General features: G+C 38.7%; 1 protein-coding gene across 1 annotated transcript; it reads left to right on the top strand.

Annotated features, from left to right (window-relative positions):
- Nucleotides 1–15,158: 15,158 nt before the first annotated feature.
- Nucleotides 15,159–17,248, top strand: LOC117442450 (uncharacterized; the record flags this gene model as incomplete). The annotated part of the gene is made up of 4 exons (XM_034078455.1): nucleotides 15,159–15,302; nucleotides 15,765–15,923; nucleotides 16,582–16,677; nucleotides 16,967–17,248. Coding segments are annotated over exons 1-4 (681 nt in total), but the record flags the coding sequence as incomplete, so codon positions are not given.
- Between the last annotated feature and the right edge of the window lie 761 nt (nucleotides 17,249–18,009).

Below are 18,009 nucleotides of genomic sequence, written 5' to 3'. Positions count from 1 at the left end.
AACTATACATCTTCAGATGTTGTACATACACACTAATAATACAAAGTTATTATGGCTGTGTGTACCTTATGTGCACCTCCTAGTGGTTAAAGCACGTTATTGAATTATTGTTTTTATGTGTTATATTTGATTAAAAAAATATTAAGAGTACATACTTTCATAGGGGGAAAGTATAAATATAGAAATATAGAATATAAAAATTAAGAATATACTATAAGTGATCTCTACAATAAAACAGTTTAGTGCAGGATGTACACAGATATTAATAGGAGGAGGTGCAAAACAGAAAAACGGATTAACCTTTATTTAAACATTAAATAACAGATTAAGGTCTTTGGGGGTATATATCTACAGATAAATATTAAGCCTGACAAAGTACTTAACGTCTAATATATTGCTTTCCTGCAATGTTAACTATGTTGAAGCACTTATTTTAACTGATATTATACACATTAATTATACTCTTATGTATGTAGATAGAATAAGAAATGTGCAGAATATGACAGTTTAATGGTGGAGGTACACACATATTGATATATGTCTTGTAATGCACTGTTGAGGAACCTGTGAACCAAGTTTTTCATTCATTGCATAACTACACCGTAGTTGTGTATGATATGTCAATAAACCTTTGAACATCTTGAAAGGGATGTGCAAAATAGCCATAATATATAGTCTTTAATTAACTATTAGTAGAGAATAACGAGTAATGAATATACTTTATTACTTGTTTCCATTCATGTCAATTGCAGATACATGTTTAGTCTTCTCAAGCACCAACTATCAAATATCTCGCCTGCTTGTTGGCACTTGACAATCACCTTACCTGAATTTTACTCAGGTGTAACTAAAGTCTGATTTAAGGGTTGTTTATATTTCACATAATTAATCAGAATCTGCAAAGTAACTCAAATAAATGCAGTGGAGTAAAAATACCAGGTTAATCTCTGAATTGTAGTGGAGTAGAATTACAAAGTAACAATGAGCTGTCATGTGGGTATATATTAATGCTGCGCATTATGGACACAAGCGATGTTCACCCATTTATTAATTATATGTTTTACATTTGATAACACCAATGTGTTTAATACTGGCAACTTCTAATTGTGGGAAAAACGAAAACGTTCAGTAGAGACGTCCCATAGAACATTTTGCGAAACACAATAGACAGCATGTGTAGTTCTGGGGGGGTGTTCGATTCCAGTTTTGGATAGTCTGGCGTGGTTTCATTCCATTTCACACAGCTGTTTGACGCTCTGCGTAACCTTACGGGGACTGTAGTCCTAAATGATAGCTGGGGATTATGGGTAGTGTAGTGTCTTCGGCCATTCTAAACTCAGAAATGTTGACAATCGCAATGATGTTCGAAATGTCCCTTATAGGCCTACGTCTGTTTCCGGTTATTTTTATTTTGAAATTCAGTTCCTGACGGACACCAAAAAAGCCCGAGATTATGTAATTAAACCAATAAATAAAAGCAAGGATAATTGTGTGTTATTGGTGAGTAAATAACAGTCTGTTATTTTGAAAAGAATAACAAATTAGAAGGAAAACATATTTAAAAATACAGATTTCAGTATCCTGAGGCTCTGAGCCCTATTTATTTTCCTCACAGATGGCAACAAAAGTCCTAAATTATACGATTTAAAATAAAAGCAATAATTGTGGCTTGATATTGAGTAAGAACATGTTTTTATGAACCACACAGCTTCCGGTCTCCCGCGACCCGACCGGAGAAAAATATGTGCTGCAGGCAGTATAAATACATTGCTTTTAAAATCGTGCTGTGCAACACGAAAAAAAGGGGGAAATCGTGTTCGTGAACACGAATCAATAGATTAAAAATCGTGTTGGTGAACACGAAATGCCGTGAGACTGGGTTGGATATACACAGCAGCCCAGCCTGTGAGCAGTATGAACACCAATGAGCGCTGAGCTCGAGATACCAGCGAGTCGAGAGAGAGAATGATATCTGTATTTTCTCTTTTGGTTTGCTTAGGACACATCCTGGGGATTGTGTTTACAAACATTGACCAGACCGTTCAGCAGCCCCCACCCCCCATGTTGCCTATGCTGTCCTGTGTTGCGAACTCTTTGTTTAAAACGAATTGGCCATCGGAATGTGTGGAGGAAGGGTCACATTCCACAGCTCCCCCCCCCCCCTATGTTTGCATATTGCTATGCCGTAATTCATACTGGTCCTCTCACGCACATACATTCTCCTTACAGTATACATACATAGGCTATATGAGTCCGTGTATCTACGGACCATTTGTTTTTCTTTATTAAAAAAGTAAACGGAAGAGCATCTGAGAGGCGTTTTTGCCCTTTTACTTTTTACATTACTAAATTGTCTAATGGTCAGTGGAGCGAGGGGGGGAGGCCCGTGAAACTCGCGGAAGTGATTTCAAAACAAAAAGCACTCGTTTGCGGAACAAAGAAAACGGCCAAGACACACATTGAGTCCAGAAAATGAATGTTATTAAGGGCTGTAAATATAATAAGCCTGTGTCTAAAATTGACAACAGGCTTATTATATTTAAAGCCCTTAAGATACACTTTTGTGTTTAACAGCTGACCACCATGACATACTTTGTTTTAGTAGATTTCGCATGAGAGCAAAATGTATAAATATGAGCATTAAATTATATGAATATGAGAACAAAATGCATGAATGTGTGAGTGACAATATATGAATGTGTGCATTGAAATATGATAATATGAGAGCAAAATGTATGAATGTGTGAGTGTAAATATATACGTGTGTGAGAGTGAAAATGTATGTAAAAGGAGAATATATGTGTGTAAGAGTGAAAATGTATGTATGTAAAAGGAGAATATATGTGTGTAAGAGTGAACATATGCTGCATTTTGAATGTCCGATAGTCCACCATTACCACCGGAAATATCAAACATTTAATAAAAGTGAAAAACAATGAACAAGACTTAACGTATTCATCATAATTAATTATATTTATTTCGTATGGATGTAGGATTTTTGACTTTGTTTAGAGCAGTGATATTCTACTATATGAACATTTTGGACCCAAAATCACAAAAAAACATAAAAACAGATTTTGAAAATGATATTATTTTTCATATAGGTAACACAAACATACACAACGAAACCATTTAAAAGCTGGAAATATATACATGGGATGTCACTATGATAATGTGAAAGTTTGATTGAGGTAGCATGGGATTTCATTCTGATAAGGCAAAAGTGTTATTATAAATATAATACAAATATATATATATATACACATTATGTACACAAATCAGTTTTTTCTGTCTTTGTCTGTGCCACGCTTCAAAGCGGTTTATGTCAACTACGACACAGAGGGCAACATCACAGGTTCCTCCTCCTCCATGTCAAAAAACAAGCTTAAAGCTTGACTCACGTTCATAGTTGAATCTTCAAAACTCTAAATCTATCTAACTATATCTAAATTCTCAATGTTTGTCTGTCACTTTACTTCAATCGCAGTCTCCCGCCGCCTCTCTCCATTTCCCGCCGTCTCTCTTCGGTTCCCACCGTCCCTCTTCATCTCTTTTCGTCTCGTTTCGTATCACTCCGTTTACCTGATTACCTCACCCCCTCCCTGGTAAATAAATCCCGTTGAGCAGAATCTACAGTTTCCAGTATTTTCCGTTTCGTAAAATGATAAAATACGGCGAAGATATTAAAATATGTGCTTCCATTATTCATACTTCTGAAATATATCTGTATTAACTTTATATCATCGTATGTCCGTGTTTATTGGGTCTTTTTGCATGAAACAAAGACTGGGATATAGTTTCAAGCCAGTACTTTCGACATAAATACACATATACATCCTGTTGAGCAGAATCTACAGTTTCCAGTATTTTCCGTTTCGTAAAATGATCAAATGCGGCGAAGATATTCAAAAATGTGCTTCCATTTTTTATACTTTTGAAATGTATTAACTTTATATCATCATATCTCCGTGTTAACTGGGTCTTTTTGCATGAAACAAAGACTGGGATATAGTTTGAAGCCAGTACTTTCGACAGAAACACACGGCAATGTTGTTTTTATGCGGCACCGGCTTGAACAGGTCATGTGATCTGATCACGCCGCCGTGACGGTCGACTCCAAAGGGTTAATATTAAATATAAGTATTTTTACAACTTGTATTTAGAAATACTCTGTTGTAATTTTTTATGCATAAATGTGTTCATCCATTCAATGTGGCATCTGCTATAATGGGGTTAATGTATAATATTACTTAATAATACAAATTATAATATATGATATGATAATTACATTTTAGTTTTATTCATTTCTTATTTCATAGTTTCTCATTATTATTATTTGTATCGCTCATCTTATTTTTGATTGTATTAATCTGTGTGAATCTGTGCTGTCCTGTTTTTCACTCTCACCCTGTTGCTGTTTGAACTACTGAATTTCCCCACGGGATTAATAAAGGTCCATCTTATCTTATCTTAATGTATAAGTTGATTTACTTCAATCTACTGTACAATATTACAATAAATATACTGCATAAAGCAAACTATATACTTTATTTGATCTAAAATATTGATGTTTCTACAACACCCATTGTGTATTTTGTGAATGAAGCGCCATCTCATGGTTAAATCCTGTAATTGAACAAATGGGGAAATTGGGCAACGCCCTCTAGCAATTTGGCAACACCCCCAGCCACTGGCATCCGCTGGGCTTTTGACTGGGACACACCCATGTGAGTCCTATCTGGGGTGCTACATCTGTATGAAAGCAAACAAATAAAACACATTTTCATTTTGTAATGGTTGTTTAATTGAAAACACAACATTGAACACATTTTCATAAAAAACACATTACATTTTACCAAGTTAATGTCGTAGAGCATACAAGGTAATAGACTTAACGATTTGCACTGCTGCTTCTCTCCGCGTTTCATTTACAGTGATCGGATTATCGTTCAATTCACAATGCCCACGTAGATGTTTAGGAGTCTCTTGGAAGTATACGAATGCATTTTATATATCAGATAAATGCATTAACATCACATGCAAATTCTCTATCCTTTCACCCGCAACAATTATAACCTGCTTTGCTTCTTCTTCGGTTTCACCATTATTATCTCTGAATGTAATCCTTTCTGGGGCTTATTGTGCTTATTGTGGTCTGTTGAATACCTGGCATAGGATTTGTTTAGCTGTAAGGACAGGTACCATATAATTGTCTTCAAAAGCTTTGTCTATGTCGTCACACGTTTTGGCGTATCCTTCGATGTAATGACAACCAATACTAGAATAGAGATCCTCCAACAGTCTTTTAATACATGTTCTGGCACTGTCGCCAATGTGGGCAATTCCATAGTATCGCGCTTTTTCTCTCATTATATTGAAGCAAAGCTCTGCCATTGCTTTTGGTATTTGTTCAACACATTCGCAGCAGTCGGTTAGCGGTAGATGATCTATAAGATTATTATGATCCGGTAATGGCTCTACAACACCATCAGCATCCTCTAGTTTACATTTCTTCACTTTGTTCCTTTTTCTTTTCACCTTCCTTCTTTTTGTCTTTTTCGTTTTCCGTCCTTTTGCCCATTTTCTTTTCATTCACATTCTGCGTTTGCTTTTCATTTTTCTTCTCCTTTTCATTTAGCTTTTTCTTTTTCTTCGTTTTTCTTTACTATTTCTTTTCTTTTCTGCTAATTGTCGTTTGCGATCTTGGCGAGTGGTATGAGATATAGTGTTTATATAAAGGTTATCTATAATACCATCTTTTAAAGAAAGATATTCTTCATATGTCATGTTATCATGGTCCTCTTTTGTCCTAAAGACCTTACATGGATATGATATAGAGAGCTCTTCTTCGGGAACATCCTCTCCCCTACTTTGTAACATCTAGTCGTTAAGCCCACATCCGTTATCCTGGTGATAATAAGGGGAGGCTACATCAGACTTGTTTTTTCTCAGATCCATGGCTAGTTTTCAACGGTCGTCTTAATGGGGTCCTTAGTTTTATATGATTTGCTGAGTGGGGTGGGACTTATTGCGTTGAGTGGGAAGAGTCATCTGTAGAAAGTACTCTCTTTTATAAGATTTTGTAAAGCATCTGACTCTTAATGGCAGTTTGTGATTTTGAGGCTATTTCAGTGAAACAAGGCAGTTTTGAACATTTGACAGATTTATGCTTAATTCTCTCAAAAAGATACTGAAAGATACACTTTTATGTTTAAAAGCTTACTGTAAGGGAAACTTCTTCTTCAATGGAGAGTCAGGACTCAGAGAGACACGGGACGAGCAGGAGTTCTGATGTCAAACACTGGGATTTAATACAAGCATTGGCCGGAGAATTTCACATCACAAGTCACACAGTCAAAGATTATGACTGCACGGGTGGGTTGCCATGTTCTGATCACCCTCTCATCTTGACCTTTTAACTAGCTTCACTAAAGAGGCTTCTCAATACTCAAATTTCCCCTCCTCGACTCCTCGACTCCTCGGTCCTCCGGTAGTGACCCGGAAATGAATTTCAGCGCACCATTTTGAAGGACGTCTCATTTCTCTAAATGCACACCGAGGACCGAGGATCGAGCGTCGAGGAGGCTCTCTGGAGGAGCTATAACCGAGGATACACTGATGGTTCCTCCACGGCTCCTCCGCGGATGCATTTCCGGGAACTGTGGTGGCGTGACGCACGGCCGGACTTATCTCAGCCAATGACAGCTCTGCATGCATCCCCTGGATATTATTTTAGAAACTGCTCTCATCGCAACGCGATGTTTACAGTGAGAACAGCTGTGAGGTCCGTGCAGAAAGCAGAGCAGTGTGTAAAATATATATCACTCAGTATAACAGACCTACTCTCTTTATTTGCTTTAGTTTAGTAGATATCTACAAAGAGTCGATATTTTTCTAAAACCATTTAGTGCTTCACGTAATAAAATACACAACGGCTGTAGCCTGATTATGCTTTAGGAGCTGTAGGTGTGTGTGGTACAGTGTGTAGGTGTGTGTGTGGTAGGTTACAGTGTGTAGGTGCGTGTTGTACAGTGTGTCGGTGTGTGTTGTACAGTGCGCAGATGTGGCGGACAGACGGGTCTTAGTTGGTTTGGTGTCCTCTGCTTACTTTTAATACTTGCAAATACAACTTTTGGCCTGTAATTTCAATTCCCCATTTCAGCGACCAGAGAGAGGGGGGGGGGATATATCCAGTCTCTGATTGTGTTACGTTATTATGAGAGTGCTCTCATACTTTAAATTGCATATATTTATATAAATATATTTGTGTGTGTGTCCGCATCTGTAGCCTGGTATTGCCTCATTATACCGCACTCTCAATGAATTCAAAGTAAATATGTGGGGGAACAATGTTCAGCTGATCTAACAGAGATTATAAAATATGACAAAACACTCCAGCTGATGCAGCTGTTGCCACGTAATAATGAACGGACGTCGCTTTAATATGACCGCTCAGAGGAGAGGAGTTCTCATTTCTTTAAACGTCTGCTGCTTCCCCTCCTCTCTCCTCGGTTCCCCTCCTCGGTCCTCCGCTCGCATCTCCTGTGGGCGGGTCTAAGTATCGAGGAGGGGAGTCGAGGAGGGGAAATTTGAGTATTGAGAAGCCTCTTAAGAGTCAACCCACATATTAGGGGAAGGTGTATGTGACCACCTGGAGGCAATGAATCACTTATTTGACTCGATGGCTCTTGTGACCGAGAGTTGACCGTTCCCATTCCTTAAGACAGATAACAGACTTCGGCTTGGTCGTAAAACGTCAACAGGCCGAAAGGTCAAATATCTTAAGTAAAGACAAAATTAATCCCTAACACTTACCACTACCATGAAAGCACTCTGTTTTATTAGATTTCGTCAAGCATCTGACTCTTAATGGCAGTTTGTCATTTTGAGGCTATTTCAGTGAAACAAGGCTGTTTTGAACATTTGACAGATTTATGCTTAATTCTCTCAAAAAGTTACTGAAAGATACACTTTTGTATATAAATGTCACGATTCTCATGTCATGTCACATTTCTATGTCTAGGTTTGGGTGTTTTTGCTGTTCTCTCTGTCATGTTTTCCTCCTGGGTTATTGTCTGGTCCTTTTCCCTGTGTTTTTCCCCTGTCGTTAGTTTCCCTGGTGTGTCTGATTACCCGATTGTGTTCACCTGTGGCCCCTGTGTTTTCTCCTCCCTCCTCACCTGTGTCTTGTTTGTGTGATTAGTCTTGTGTGTATTTAAGTTCTGGTTTTTCTGTCTGTCTTTGTCGGTTCGTCTTGTGTATTGGCTTGTCCTCGGTGAGTGTTCTGTTCTGTCATTGTCATTTTAGCCTTGAAATAAAGGAATTTCACGTTAATCTGCATTTGGGTCCTACCTGCTTCACACATCGTAACATTATGAACCGACCATTATGGACCCAGCAGACTCAGCCCATTTGATGCTACAGGAGGATTGTCTTGGATACTCTCTGGAATACATTTTGTATACGTGGAAAGGCACCTCATCTAGACGGGGTAGAGAGGCTGCGTTGAAGGAGGCACGTCAGGAGGTTGCTCGCAAGCCCTGGCTCTGGAGTTTGTTGCCCGAGTGGCTTAGGATTTTCTCACGTAGCCCTGAGTGCCAGTCTGCATGTTCTGACCCTTTCTTGGGGTCTGGTCTGGCTTTTGGAGGTCCACGAAGCCTCCAAAAGACTCCTAAGAGACGCAAGGCCAGGGTTCCGGCTCCAGAACCGGCCTACAAGGCCATGGATCCATGCACCAGTACCGGTCCACGCAGCCATGCTTCCATTCTACATTACCTGGCTTACACAGCCAGGGTCCAGGCTTCCGCTCCGCGCCCAGCAGCAATGGTTCCGACTCCAGAACCGGTCCCCACAGCCATGGTTCCGGCTCCAGAACCGGCCCATGCAGCCATGGTCCCTGCTACAGAACCGGCCCCACACAGCCATGGTCCCAGCCCCAGTCATGGCCCCAGCAGCCATGGCTCCGGCCCCAGCAGCCATGGTTCTGGCTTCAGTACCGGCCCCAGTAGCCATGGTCCCAACTCCAGTTTCGGCTCCAGGACTGGCTCTCCGGCCGACACCAGCTCCCCGAGGCCTGTCGGCGTACCGGCCGACTCCAGCACCTCGTCTCCTGCTGGCTCCCCAGCGGACGACAGCTCCCCGTGTCCTGTCGGCGTACACTGTAAAAACTCTAACTTAAAATTGTTGGCCTTAAAATATTTTTTTTGTAATGTGAACAAAAAATATTGAATTGAGTTGCAAACTACATTAAAGTAGTTCTCTCGACTATCTTTATTATGTTGCTTGTTTAAAGTGTGTCATTCAATAAATTCAGTTGGCAAAACTTAGAAATCCAAGGTTAGAGTTCAAACTAAGTTATGTGTGTATGCTTCGAGCTAAGAACGGGGTCTCCAACAGAAATCTGCAGGGGGTTTTCTACAGTATTTCGCCTTTACATGTTCGGCACTCTCTGATGTTCTCAACGGGACTGATCATCCTCAAACTCAAGGTGAGCACTTCGTTTGAATATTGTATTGAAATTATTAATATAGAAAATGTCTGATTTAAAGTGTGACATTAATTGTTTGCAAATTATTTAGTTGATTGTTAGTGAATTATCAGTTAATGTGGCACTAGATTGTAGTTTGTGATACATTAGCCGAGTTTAACATTAGCTAGCTAATGCTAGATAGCTTCTCTGAAAGAGGAAAAATGTTTTAGAAACGTTTATCATATCTGGCCCTAGAATTCTAAGGTATGCTACGACGACAAGTGTAGCCATAAACGTGGTCGGCTGTTAGCTTAGCACATATAAGATGAATATCAGTGGCAGACAAATATAACTATGAAAAGGTGGTTTTAGAAATATTCTGGCAACCCGTCTGTCGGCCAGCATTGAGGACATGCGGGTCCATGCATGCACGTCTGTCTGGCGTGAGGGAGGAAACGCAACGATAGACTGTTTTATGGCCAGAATATATGGTAAAAGACTGACTGCATAATTAAGGGAGGATTACCGTGCGTTAACGATCAACTAGAATGTAATGTGTGCGAGTGAATCAACCGGTTAAGAGCACGATATCGACATCAGTAAAATGTTTTCACCGTAGCTCCAAGGATATTATTTTTCGCTAATTGAGTATGTTAAACAACATTTAAGATTAAACGTGTTACAGCTTCATAGATGACATTTCTGATAGGTGGTAAAAGTCATGTATCTGTCCCCGTCAGTGCAGCAGACCGACGGAGACGAGGCGAATCCCCGGTTCAGGTGGAGACTGGCGCGCTAACTAGAGCTCCAGGAGGGAAAACCTTTGCGACGCTGAGGTTCGGCTGATTTGCTAAGGTATGCTAACATATATGTTCGGCTTTTATCTTGACAAATATACGATGGTGCATATAATTCATGTTTAACAAATAGTAAGAATATTTAATTTAATCGAAAATATAAGCCTGAATAATAAATGTGACTATGAGATAATCGTGAATGTATATCAAAAACTGTTTGTATTTAAACCAACAAAGTCTTGGCTTTCAGAATATGTAACTTTTATCGCCATACTCAGAAGATAAATACGGCGATGAAGCTTGTAAAGTTACTGAAAGGTGTCGGGCGAGCCATTTACGTGTGTTTATTAATTATTGTAAATCACCTCCGCACCCGCCTCTCCCCTGTGCATGTAAGCCTATTTTCTTAAAATAGCTGCTTCCGGTTCCATATTGTGATCTCTCTACCTTTTTAATAATCTATCCTATACAACACATCCATTTAAGTTGCCTTTAAGAACGAGCCATTATAGGTCAGCGTTATGTCCGCTCATACAGTATAGGCCGTTTTTTAAATATATTTTAATTTTATAAAAGATACGTCAATTCGATTAATTTTTTTTGGGTTCGAATTCTCAAATATTTGATTTGATATCAGCCATTGCTACAGCAAGGTTATTTTGGCTATAAAGTGGGTTTAAAAACAAATAAGATATAATGTGTTACAGCTCCATAGAGTGACATGTCTGGTTATTCATAATATTAATAGTTGTCTCACTGAAAAAGAGAGATAATGATGGCACAGGAAAACAGTTTAAAGACTTAAATAAACACAAACTGGCTTATTTATTTTGTTATGCTTTTTACCATATTAGGCTGCAGGTATATGTCAGCTACTTTGTATTTTATTTACATTCCACAAAGAGGAGGAATGAGAATAGATGTTAGGACTGCCTACACATGCCAGAGTATTTGTTCTCCTAAGTTTAGTGTTTTATTTCGTTATAACAAAATAGCAATAAACGGTTTCCTTTAATGCCATTCTTACATAAATGCAACAAGCTGTAGTTTTTGTAGACTCTAAATACACCAACTATGTCTTTAGTTTATGATTTGTGTTATCAAATGTGTTCTGCGGCTACAGATATTTCTTTTTTGTGGACATTGGGGCTGAAATGGGGCTATTGTGATAGTAAAGGTTGCAGACCCACCGTATATATCATACACAGCTTGTGTATATCTATGTATTGCAGCAAACAACTGTGAAAGGTAAATTGACCAATTGGCTTTTTAATTCTAATTACAGATAGCATATGAAATGCAAATATTGTGATTTCGTCAGCTCAAGTCATGAGAGTGTACTGAGGCACCATCGACTTCGGCACGGAAGAGGAAATCACTGGCCCTGTGCCTACACCGACTGTGTCTGCACCTTCAGAACCTATGGGGCATTGAGGTCACACCTCACCAGATCCCACTGCAAGACTGCATCAAGGCAAGACACCTGCACCTTTTTCTGTGAGCTATGTGACTTCAGAGAAAAGTGTACTCAAAAGACGTTTTTCACTCATCTTGGAAATCATTTAAAAAAACAACAGACTGTGAAGTGCCCCTTCCTCAGCTGTGGATTTCAAACTAACAAATGTAAAACCTTTAGTTCACATCGTTGCAGAAAGCACAGGAACACAGACAAAATAAGGACGTGTTTAAAACTGCATTCTGAAAATGACCAGCCATTAAATGTTGAAGTTGAGGCATCACACAGCTGTGCAAGTCAAGGTTCAAGTGAGAATGGCACAGAAGAGTATATAGAAACGGAGACTCTTGAACATAAAATTGCATCGCTTTTTCTGTGCATGCAAAGTGTATTGCATGTTTCTAAAAGTGCATTACAGAAAATTGTTGACGAACTTAATGATATTCTGCACTTCTCTAAATATCAGTCCTTTCAAACTATCAAAGAGGTTTTAACTAAACATAGTATTGAAGTAGACGATTGTGTTGTTCAAGACATTAACAATGCAATATTCAAATCAAATCCACTAATTCTAACCACTGAAGCAAAAGGTACACTCTCTACTGATTACAGGAGGAATCTCTATTTTAAGGAGCACTTCAGTGTAATTGAGCAAACTGAATTTACCTACAAGAGGACCCATACAAATACTTTTGTTTGTGTCTCTCATTCAAGTTTTAGAAAACCTATTGAGGGATTCAGATTTTTCAGCGAAGTTAGTGTTTAATAACGAAAATAAACCTGGTCAATATAGGTCCTTTCAAGACGGCCACTTTTTCAAAGTAAACAAACTTTTGGGGGTAGAAGAGGCACGTTTTTCTATTGGATTGTATATTGATGATTTTGAGGTATGTAATCCTTTGGGGACATCGAGAAAAATTCATAAGATCACCGCCGTCTACTGGGTTGTGCTCAATTTACCAGCAAAGTTCCGCTCCACTCTACCCTTGATTCAACTGGCTCTTCTTGGAAAAAGTGTGGATGTTAAACTATTTGGTTATGATGCATTTCTTTATCCGCTGATAAAAGATATACAGTCTTTAGAGAGGAATGGGGTGTATGTCGAGGTTCTTGATAAGTTTGTAAAGGGAACAGTGTTTTGTGTCTGTGCAGATAATCTCGGGGCCCACAGCCTAGCAGGCTTTCATGAGTGTTTTAATGTTGAATATTTCTGCAGATTTTGTTGTCTTAACCGGAAAAAAATAGCCACTACTGAGGCAAGGGATTGTCAATTAAGAACAGTAGAACAGCATAACTCCTTTGTGGAAGAGCTTAAATATAGTGATACAAGTGTGAATGGTGTTAAACAAGCATGTGTGCTAAGTAACCATTTGACCCATTTCCATCCAGTTACTGGGTTTCTGCCTGACATTTTACATGACTTTTTTGAAGGTGTTATCCCAGTAGAGTTATGTTTGTGTCTCAAAGACTTGATTAAAAAAGGATTCATTACATTCGATGGACTGAATAGCCACATCAAAGCGTTTCTATATAAATATTCTGATAAAGTCAACAAGCCACACCAAATTACAAAAGCAAGCTTTGGAAGTCGAAGAATCAGTGGCAATGGACATGAAAACTGGAGTCTATTAAGATTACTACCACTTCTCATTGGGAGCCGTATTCCAGAACAGGAGCCCTCATGGGAAATATTGATGGACCTTAAAGAGATTGTGGAAATCATTGTCACTAACACAATATCAGAGGAAATACTGTGTTACCTTGAGAGTAAAATATCTGACCATCGGAAGCTGCTACTGGATACATTTCCTGACTTTAAGTTTCTGCCAAAACATCACTTTATTGAGCATTATGTTCACCTCATACGTTGCTTTGGACCTTTAGTGGACTTGTGGACAATGCGATTTGAGGCCAAGCATAGCTTCTTCAAGAAAGTGGTGCATGATGTTTTCAACTTCAAAAATGTGCTTCTTACACTCTCTTCTAAACATCAACACATGATGGCAAAAACCTGTTCAAACCAAAACTGTACATTGGCAGTGTTGACAAGGTGAAAATATCCTCATTGGACGAAAAACTAAGGGTGGAGATTAAAAAAAAGTATCCACAACAAGACACTGTGTCCCTTGCCAAAGATATTCATCTGTATGGGACCCAATATGTAGCAGGAATGATTGTTTCTGCTGGGCAATGCAGTGGTCTGCCAGATTTCTACAAAATACAGTACATTGTGGTCACCTTTGAGAAGGTGTCCTTTGCAACTAAGAAGCTCTCCTCTTGGTACATGGAACACTACAGGTCTTACGAAGTGATTGAGAGCGACTACAGTGATGCAGAGATCCTGGATCCAGAGGATTTGAATGATTACCATCCACTGACTGTATACCCAGTAGGAGGAAAGTTGATGGTGACCCCGAGGTCGTCGCTGCTACATTGAAAGTGATGGTATGTAATATGGATGTGGATAATCATTGTCTATATTGGACGACATTGTTTTTGGAAGAATGTGTGTGTGTGTGTGTGGTAGCGCTCTGTTTATCATGGTAGCTGAGTTGCCAGCCCATTCACAACTTGGGGTTTCTTTTTTTGTCTTCACAGGCTTTATTGCTGCGTGTCATCATAAATCTAAGACTAATCCAGAAAGTTCAGCTGACAGAGGTCCCTGAATCTGTCGAGGATCTGCAAACTCAACTACGGGAAAAACTTGGACTCAAAGGTGATTTCTCCATACAGTATGAAGATCCACATTTTGACAATGGACTTTGCAACTTAATGAACATTGCAGAATTGCCTGCCGAAAGAGCCGTCCTGCATATCTGTTGGCATGAAGATGAATTACCAACGATATCGCAAGCATCCTCCATCTATTCGCTCGATACAGCAAGTCTCAGTTCCTCAGCCTCTTCGCACAGCTCATCTTCAATTATTTTGACCGCTATGCGGAGCGTCTCGGAATGGCTTTCTCCATTTCCCATCCCGTCTTTTGCATATGACGTAGAGTTAAAGCTCCGTCAGGGCAACGAGACATTTCAAAAAACAGGAAAAGCTCTTAGTGTAGCAAGAGACTTGAAAATGGACATTTTAGACAAGCTTGCACAAGCAATGTTTGCTTTGAAAGCATACCCTGATAAATATCAGATAGAGACAGTTTCTTCTGAGCTTGTCAGAGAATATCCTTGCCTTAAAGAGCCCGGTAGTGGAACAGGACATCAAGGGTGGACAACGAGCATCAAGTACAAACTTGGTAACTACCGCTCTAAGCTGCGGCAGGCGGGATGTAATGAGGTCAGCGTGAACCGTAAAAGGGGAAGGGGATGCTGATGGTGGATTTACTTTGACCAAAGCCAAAAGAGGTGAAGTGAATCATGTGCCTGATCATCCAGACAATTACAACGATGATTCACTTGAGGAGCACAGAGGTATACTGGTGACTAAAATGAAGAAGAGAAGCAAAGACGTGGACCTCATACGAAGCAAGATGGACCTCACATTCTCCCTAAGGAGAAAGGAAGTTGTTGAGGTGCAAGCGATGGTGATGGAGATCCAGGAGAGATGGCCTGCTCTCTTTCTTCAAGAACAGGTAAGACAGATTTCCTTTGAAAATCAATTGTCTGATTTAGTGTCATCCAGTGAATTATTCAGAGTGCTGATGTGTAAGTGATAGTTGACAGTAGTATTATGACAAAAACAAATGTTCAAGGTCTTTTTGGCAACACTTTTCAAATTACACATTAGATTAATGTGAATTCTAAATGGGTTACGTTTTCTTTTTAAGATACAGTGATTAACAATATAAACTAATTGTAGTGGCCATTTCCATTATTCACAGGTGAGTTGTATATATATATATATATACATACACCCCTGTGTATATAATTACTGCTACCAAGTGTTCAAAATAGTACATTACCCTTAATCCAAACAAAATAAACTTAAATTCCAACATCAATATAAATGGCTTCGACAGTAATTCTGAAAGGACTAAAAACGGTCATTCATTGTATTAATGCTGTTGTCTTTGTGCTGCTTTTGTGTACCACAGATTTGCTATGAGTTCCTTCGAATCACCACCAAGGACCTATTTGGGACATTTACAGCAGCCATGGATGAGTACTGTCCTCGACTGATAAAACTGTATAGAGTCAGGAAAGGAGCCTTCGGACAAGGGATGGAAAACCTCTTGGATTCTCTTGATGAACAGGTAGCTTTTGTCTTTAATGTCGTAATGATCATTTACAATATTCTTAAAGAGAACAAACGGGTACATCTCAATAAATTAGAATATTGTGGAAAAGTTGAATCATTTCAGTAATTCTATTTGAAGACATATATTTTATGTGGGTGCATTAGAAACAAAATGAATTATTTAAAGCATTTATTTGTTTTAATCTGGATGACTACAGTTTACACCTTTTTATAACCCAAAATCACATAATTAGAACATTTCAATAGACAAATTACTAGAAAAATCTTTGATTTTGAATGTCAAATGTGAGGTTTTCTGTTGCCTCAAAAATGCACTTCTCGTAACTCAAGAATAGATGTGAAAGTTATTAAAAAAGGTTCAAATCCATTTATATCTAAAAGGGGTGTCCTATCCTGTAAAAGCATCATATTTTGGTACTTACTTCACTTTTACCTCATCTCATCAACAACGTTTACCAAAGTCCTGTTTAATAATTAATAATTCAATCTCTCTTCCATCAGGTTCAAACAGCTATTGCAAAGTTCTTTTGTTCAGAGAAGACTTGCCGTTTTAAATATATCACAAATGGATCCTGACTTCTGAGAGTCTGAAATTACCCTTTAATCACTAATTTTAACCATAAATCCTAATGCTCTTTTTTTCTGATTTACAGACATCTGACATTGCACAGCAACGGATGAGAATGTGTCTGGAAGGTCTGCCCTTATTTGTCCGTGACAGTGGACAGAAGCTTTTCCTGAAATGCCTGGTGTGTACACTATGGTTGTCCATTAATCATAAGTCTACATTTAATGTCATGTGCAGTTATTCAGTTTTCCTATAATCATAGATAAAACTGTTTTGAAGATGAAGCCCGATTCTTAGGATAAATACTAGACCTGCTACAGAACTACTAGTGAACTAGTTGTAGAACAGAACGGTTAACATTTTCACAGTAATTATTGTCATTGCTGAGTAATCAAACTAGTGTTTTATTTGCAGTTATATATTATCCTTATTTGGTAAATAATAATTGCTTATATGCTTTCTACATGCAGGACACTGATCCGGAAGAAAAGCAGACTGCTGGTGTCAAGATGGGAGTCCTCACTGTTCTCGTAGACGATGGTGGACCTACCCCGTCTCAAATGGTCAACAGGATTGCGGTTGTTTTGGAAGAGACTATTGTACTCTCGGATCTACCAGACATCCCAACTGCATTTGCATACCTTTTTGGTCTACTCTATGCCCTGAACATTGAGTTTCCGAAAGAACACAAGTACACTTTCGAGACTGTTCAGCACATCATCATGGGTCTTTCCACCAGTTGCTCACAGCGGGTCAGGAGTTTGAAAACCAAGCTCTTATCCTAAGCTGATAAAAAATATTACAGAAACTTGAAACCAAGTTCTCTAAGTTGCAAGACTAATATTTTTCTTTATTTTAATTTCTTAAGCTGGCTGGCTTACTTTGCGCATGTTATATTTCAATGACTAAATCACTTTTCAAATGTTTTCTCTAACATTTTTTCACTGTTTTTTCTTAAGCTGGCTTGCTTACTCGTTCTAAGATTTCAAGCACTGCCACAATTGTTGTCTTGGCAGCTTTTTTAAAGTTGGAGCTGCTTTTATAAAGAGCCATATGAGCTTTTACTAAGTGGAAGAGTTGGAAATTGTGTGATCACTCAGAGTTGTGTAAGGAGAAATCACTGGCTGTTTAACATGTGCCTTTTGTCTTACAGGATCTTTTTAAGCTTCTGTGTATGTACAACTTTAAAAAGATACGTTTTACGATATCGTTGTTTGGTAACTGTTAGAGAAGATGGTTTTATAACTTGGATGCCATTTGTTATTCCATAGCTGCTATTGTTTCGACGGCAGGCTTATTCAAAGAGTTGTTTGCACATTTATGGATTTAATGCACATTATGAACCCATAGCCTTATGGAAGAGTTTTACTAATGCTGTATTTCAATGTCTAGTTCATATTATACATTAGCATATTCAGTATTCAAGTAGTATCAATCAGAACATAACACTTTTGGCAGGAATTTCCATTTTTTGTTGGCAATTTATGTTTGTAATACAAATCTGAACTTTGTA

The sequence above is a fragment of the Pseudochaenichthys georgianus genome, unplaced genomic scaffold (assembly GCF_902827115.2).
Source record: "Pseudochaenichthys georgianus unplaced genomic scaffold, fPseGeo1.2 scaffold_431_arrow_ctg1, whole genome shotgun sequence".
Taxonomy (NCBI): Eukaryota; Metazoa; Chordata; class Actinopteri; order Perciformes; family Channichthyidae; genus Pseudochaenichthys; species Pseudochaenichthys georgianus.
This window is presented reverse-complemented; position numbering and strand designations above follow the sequence as displayed.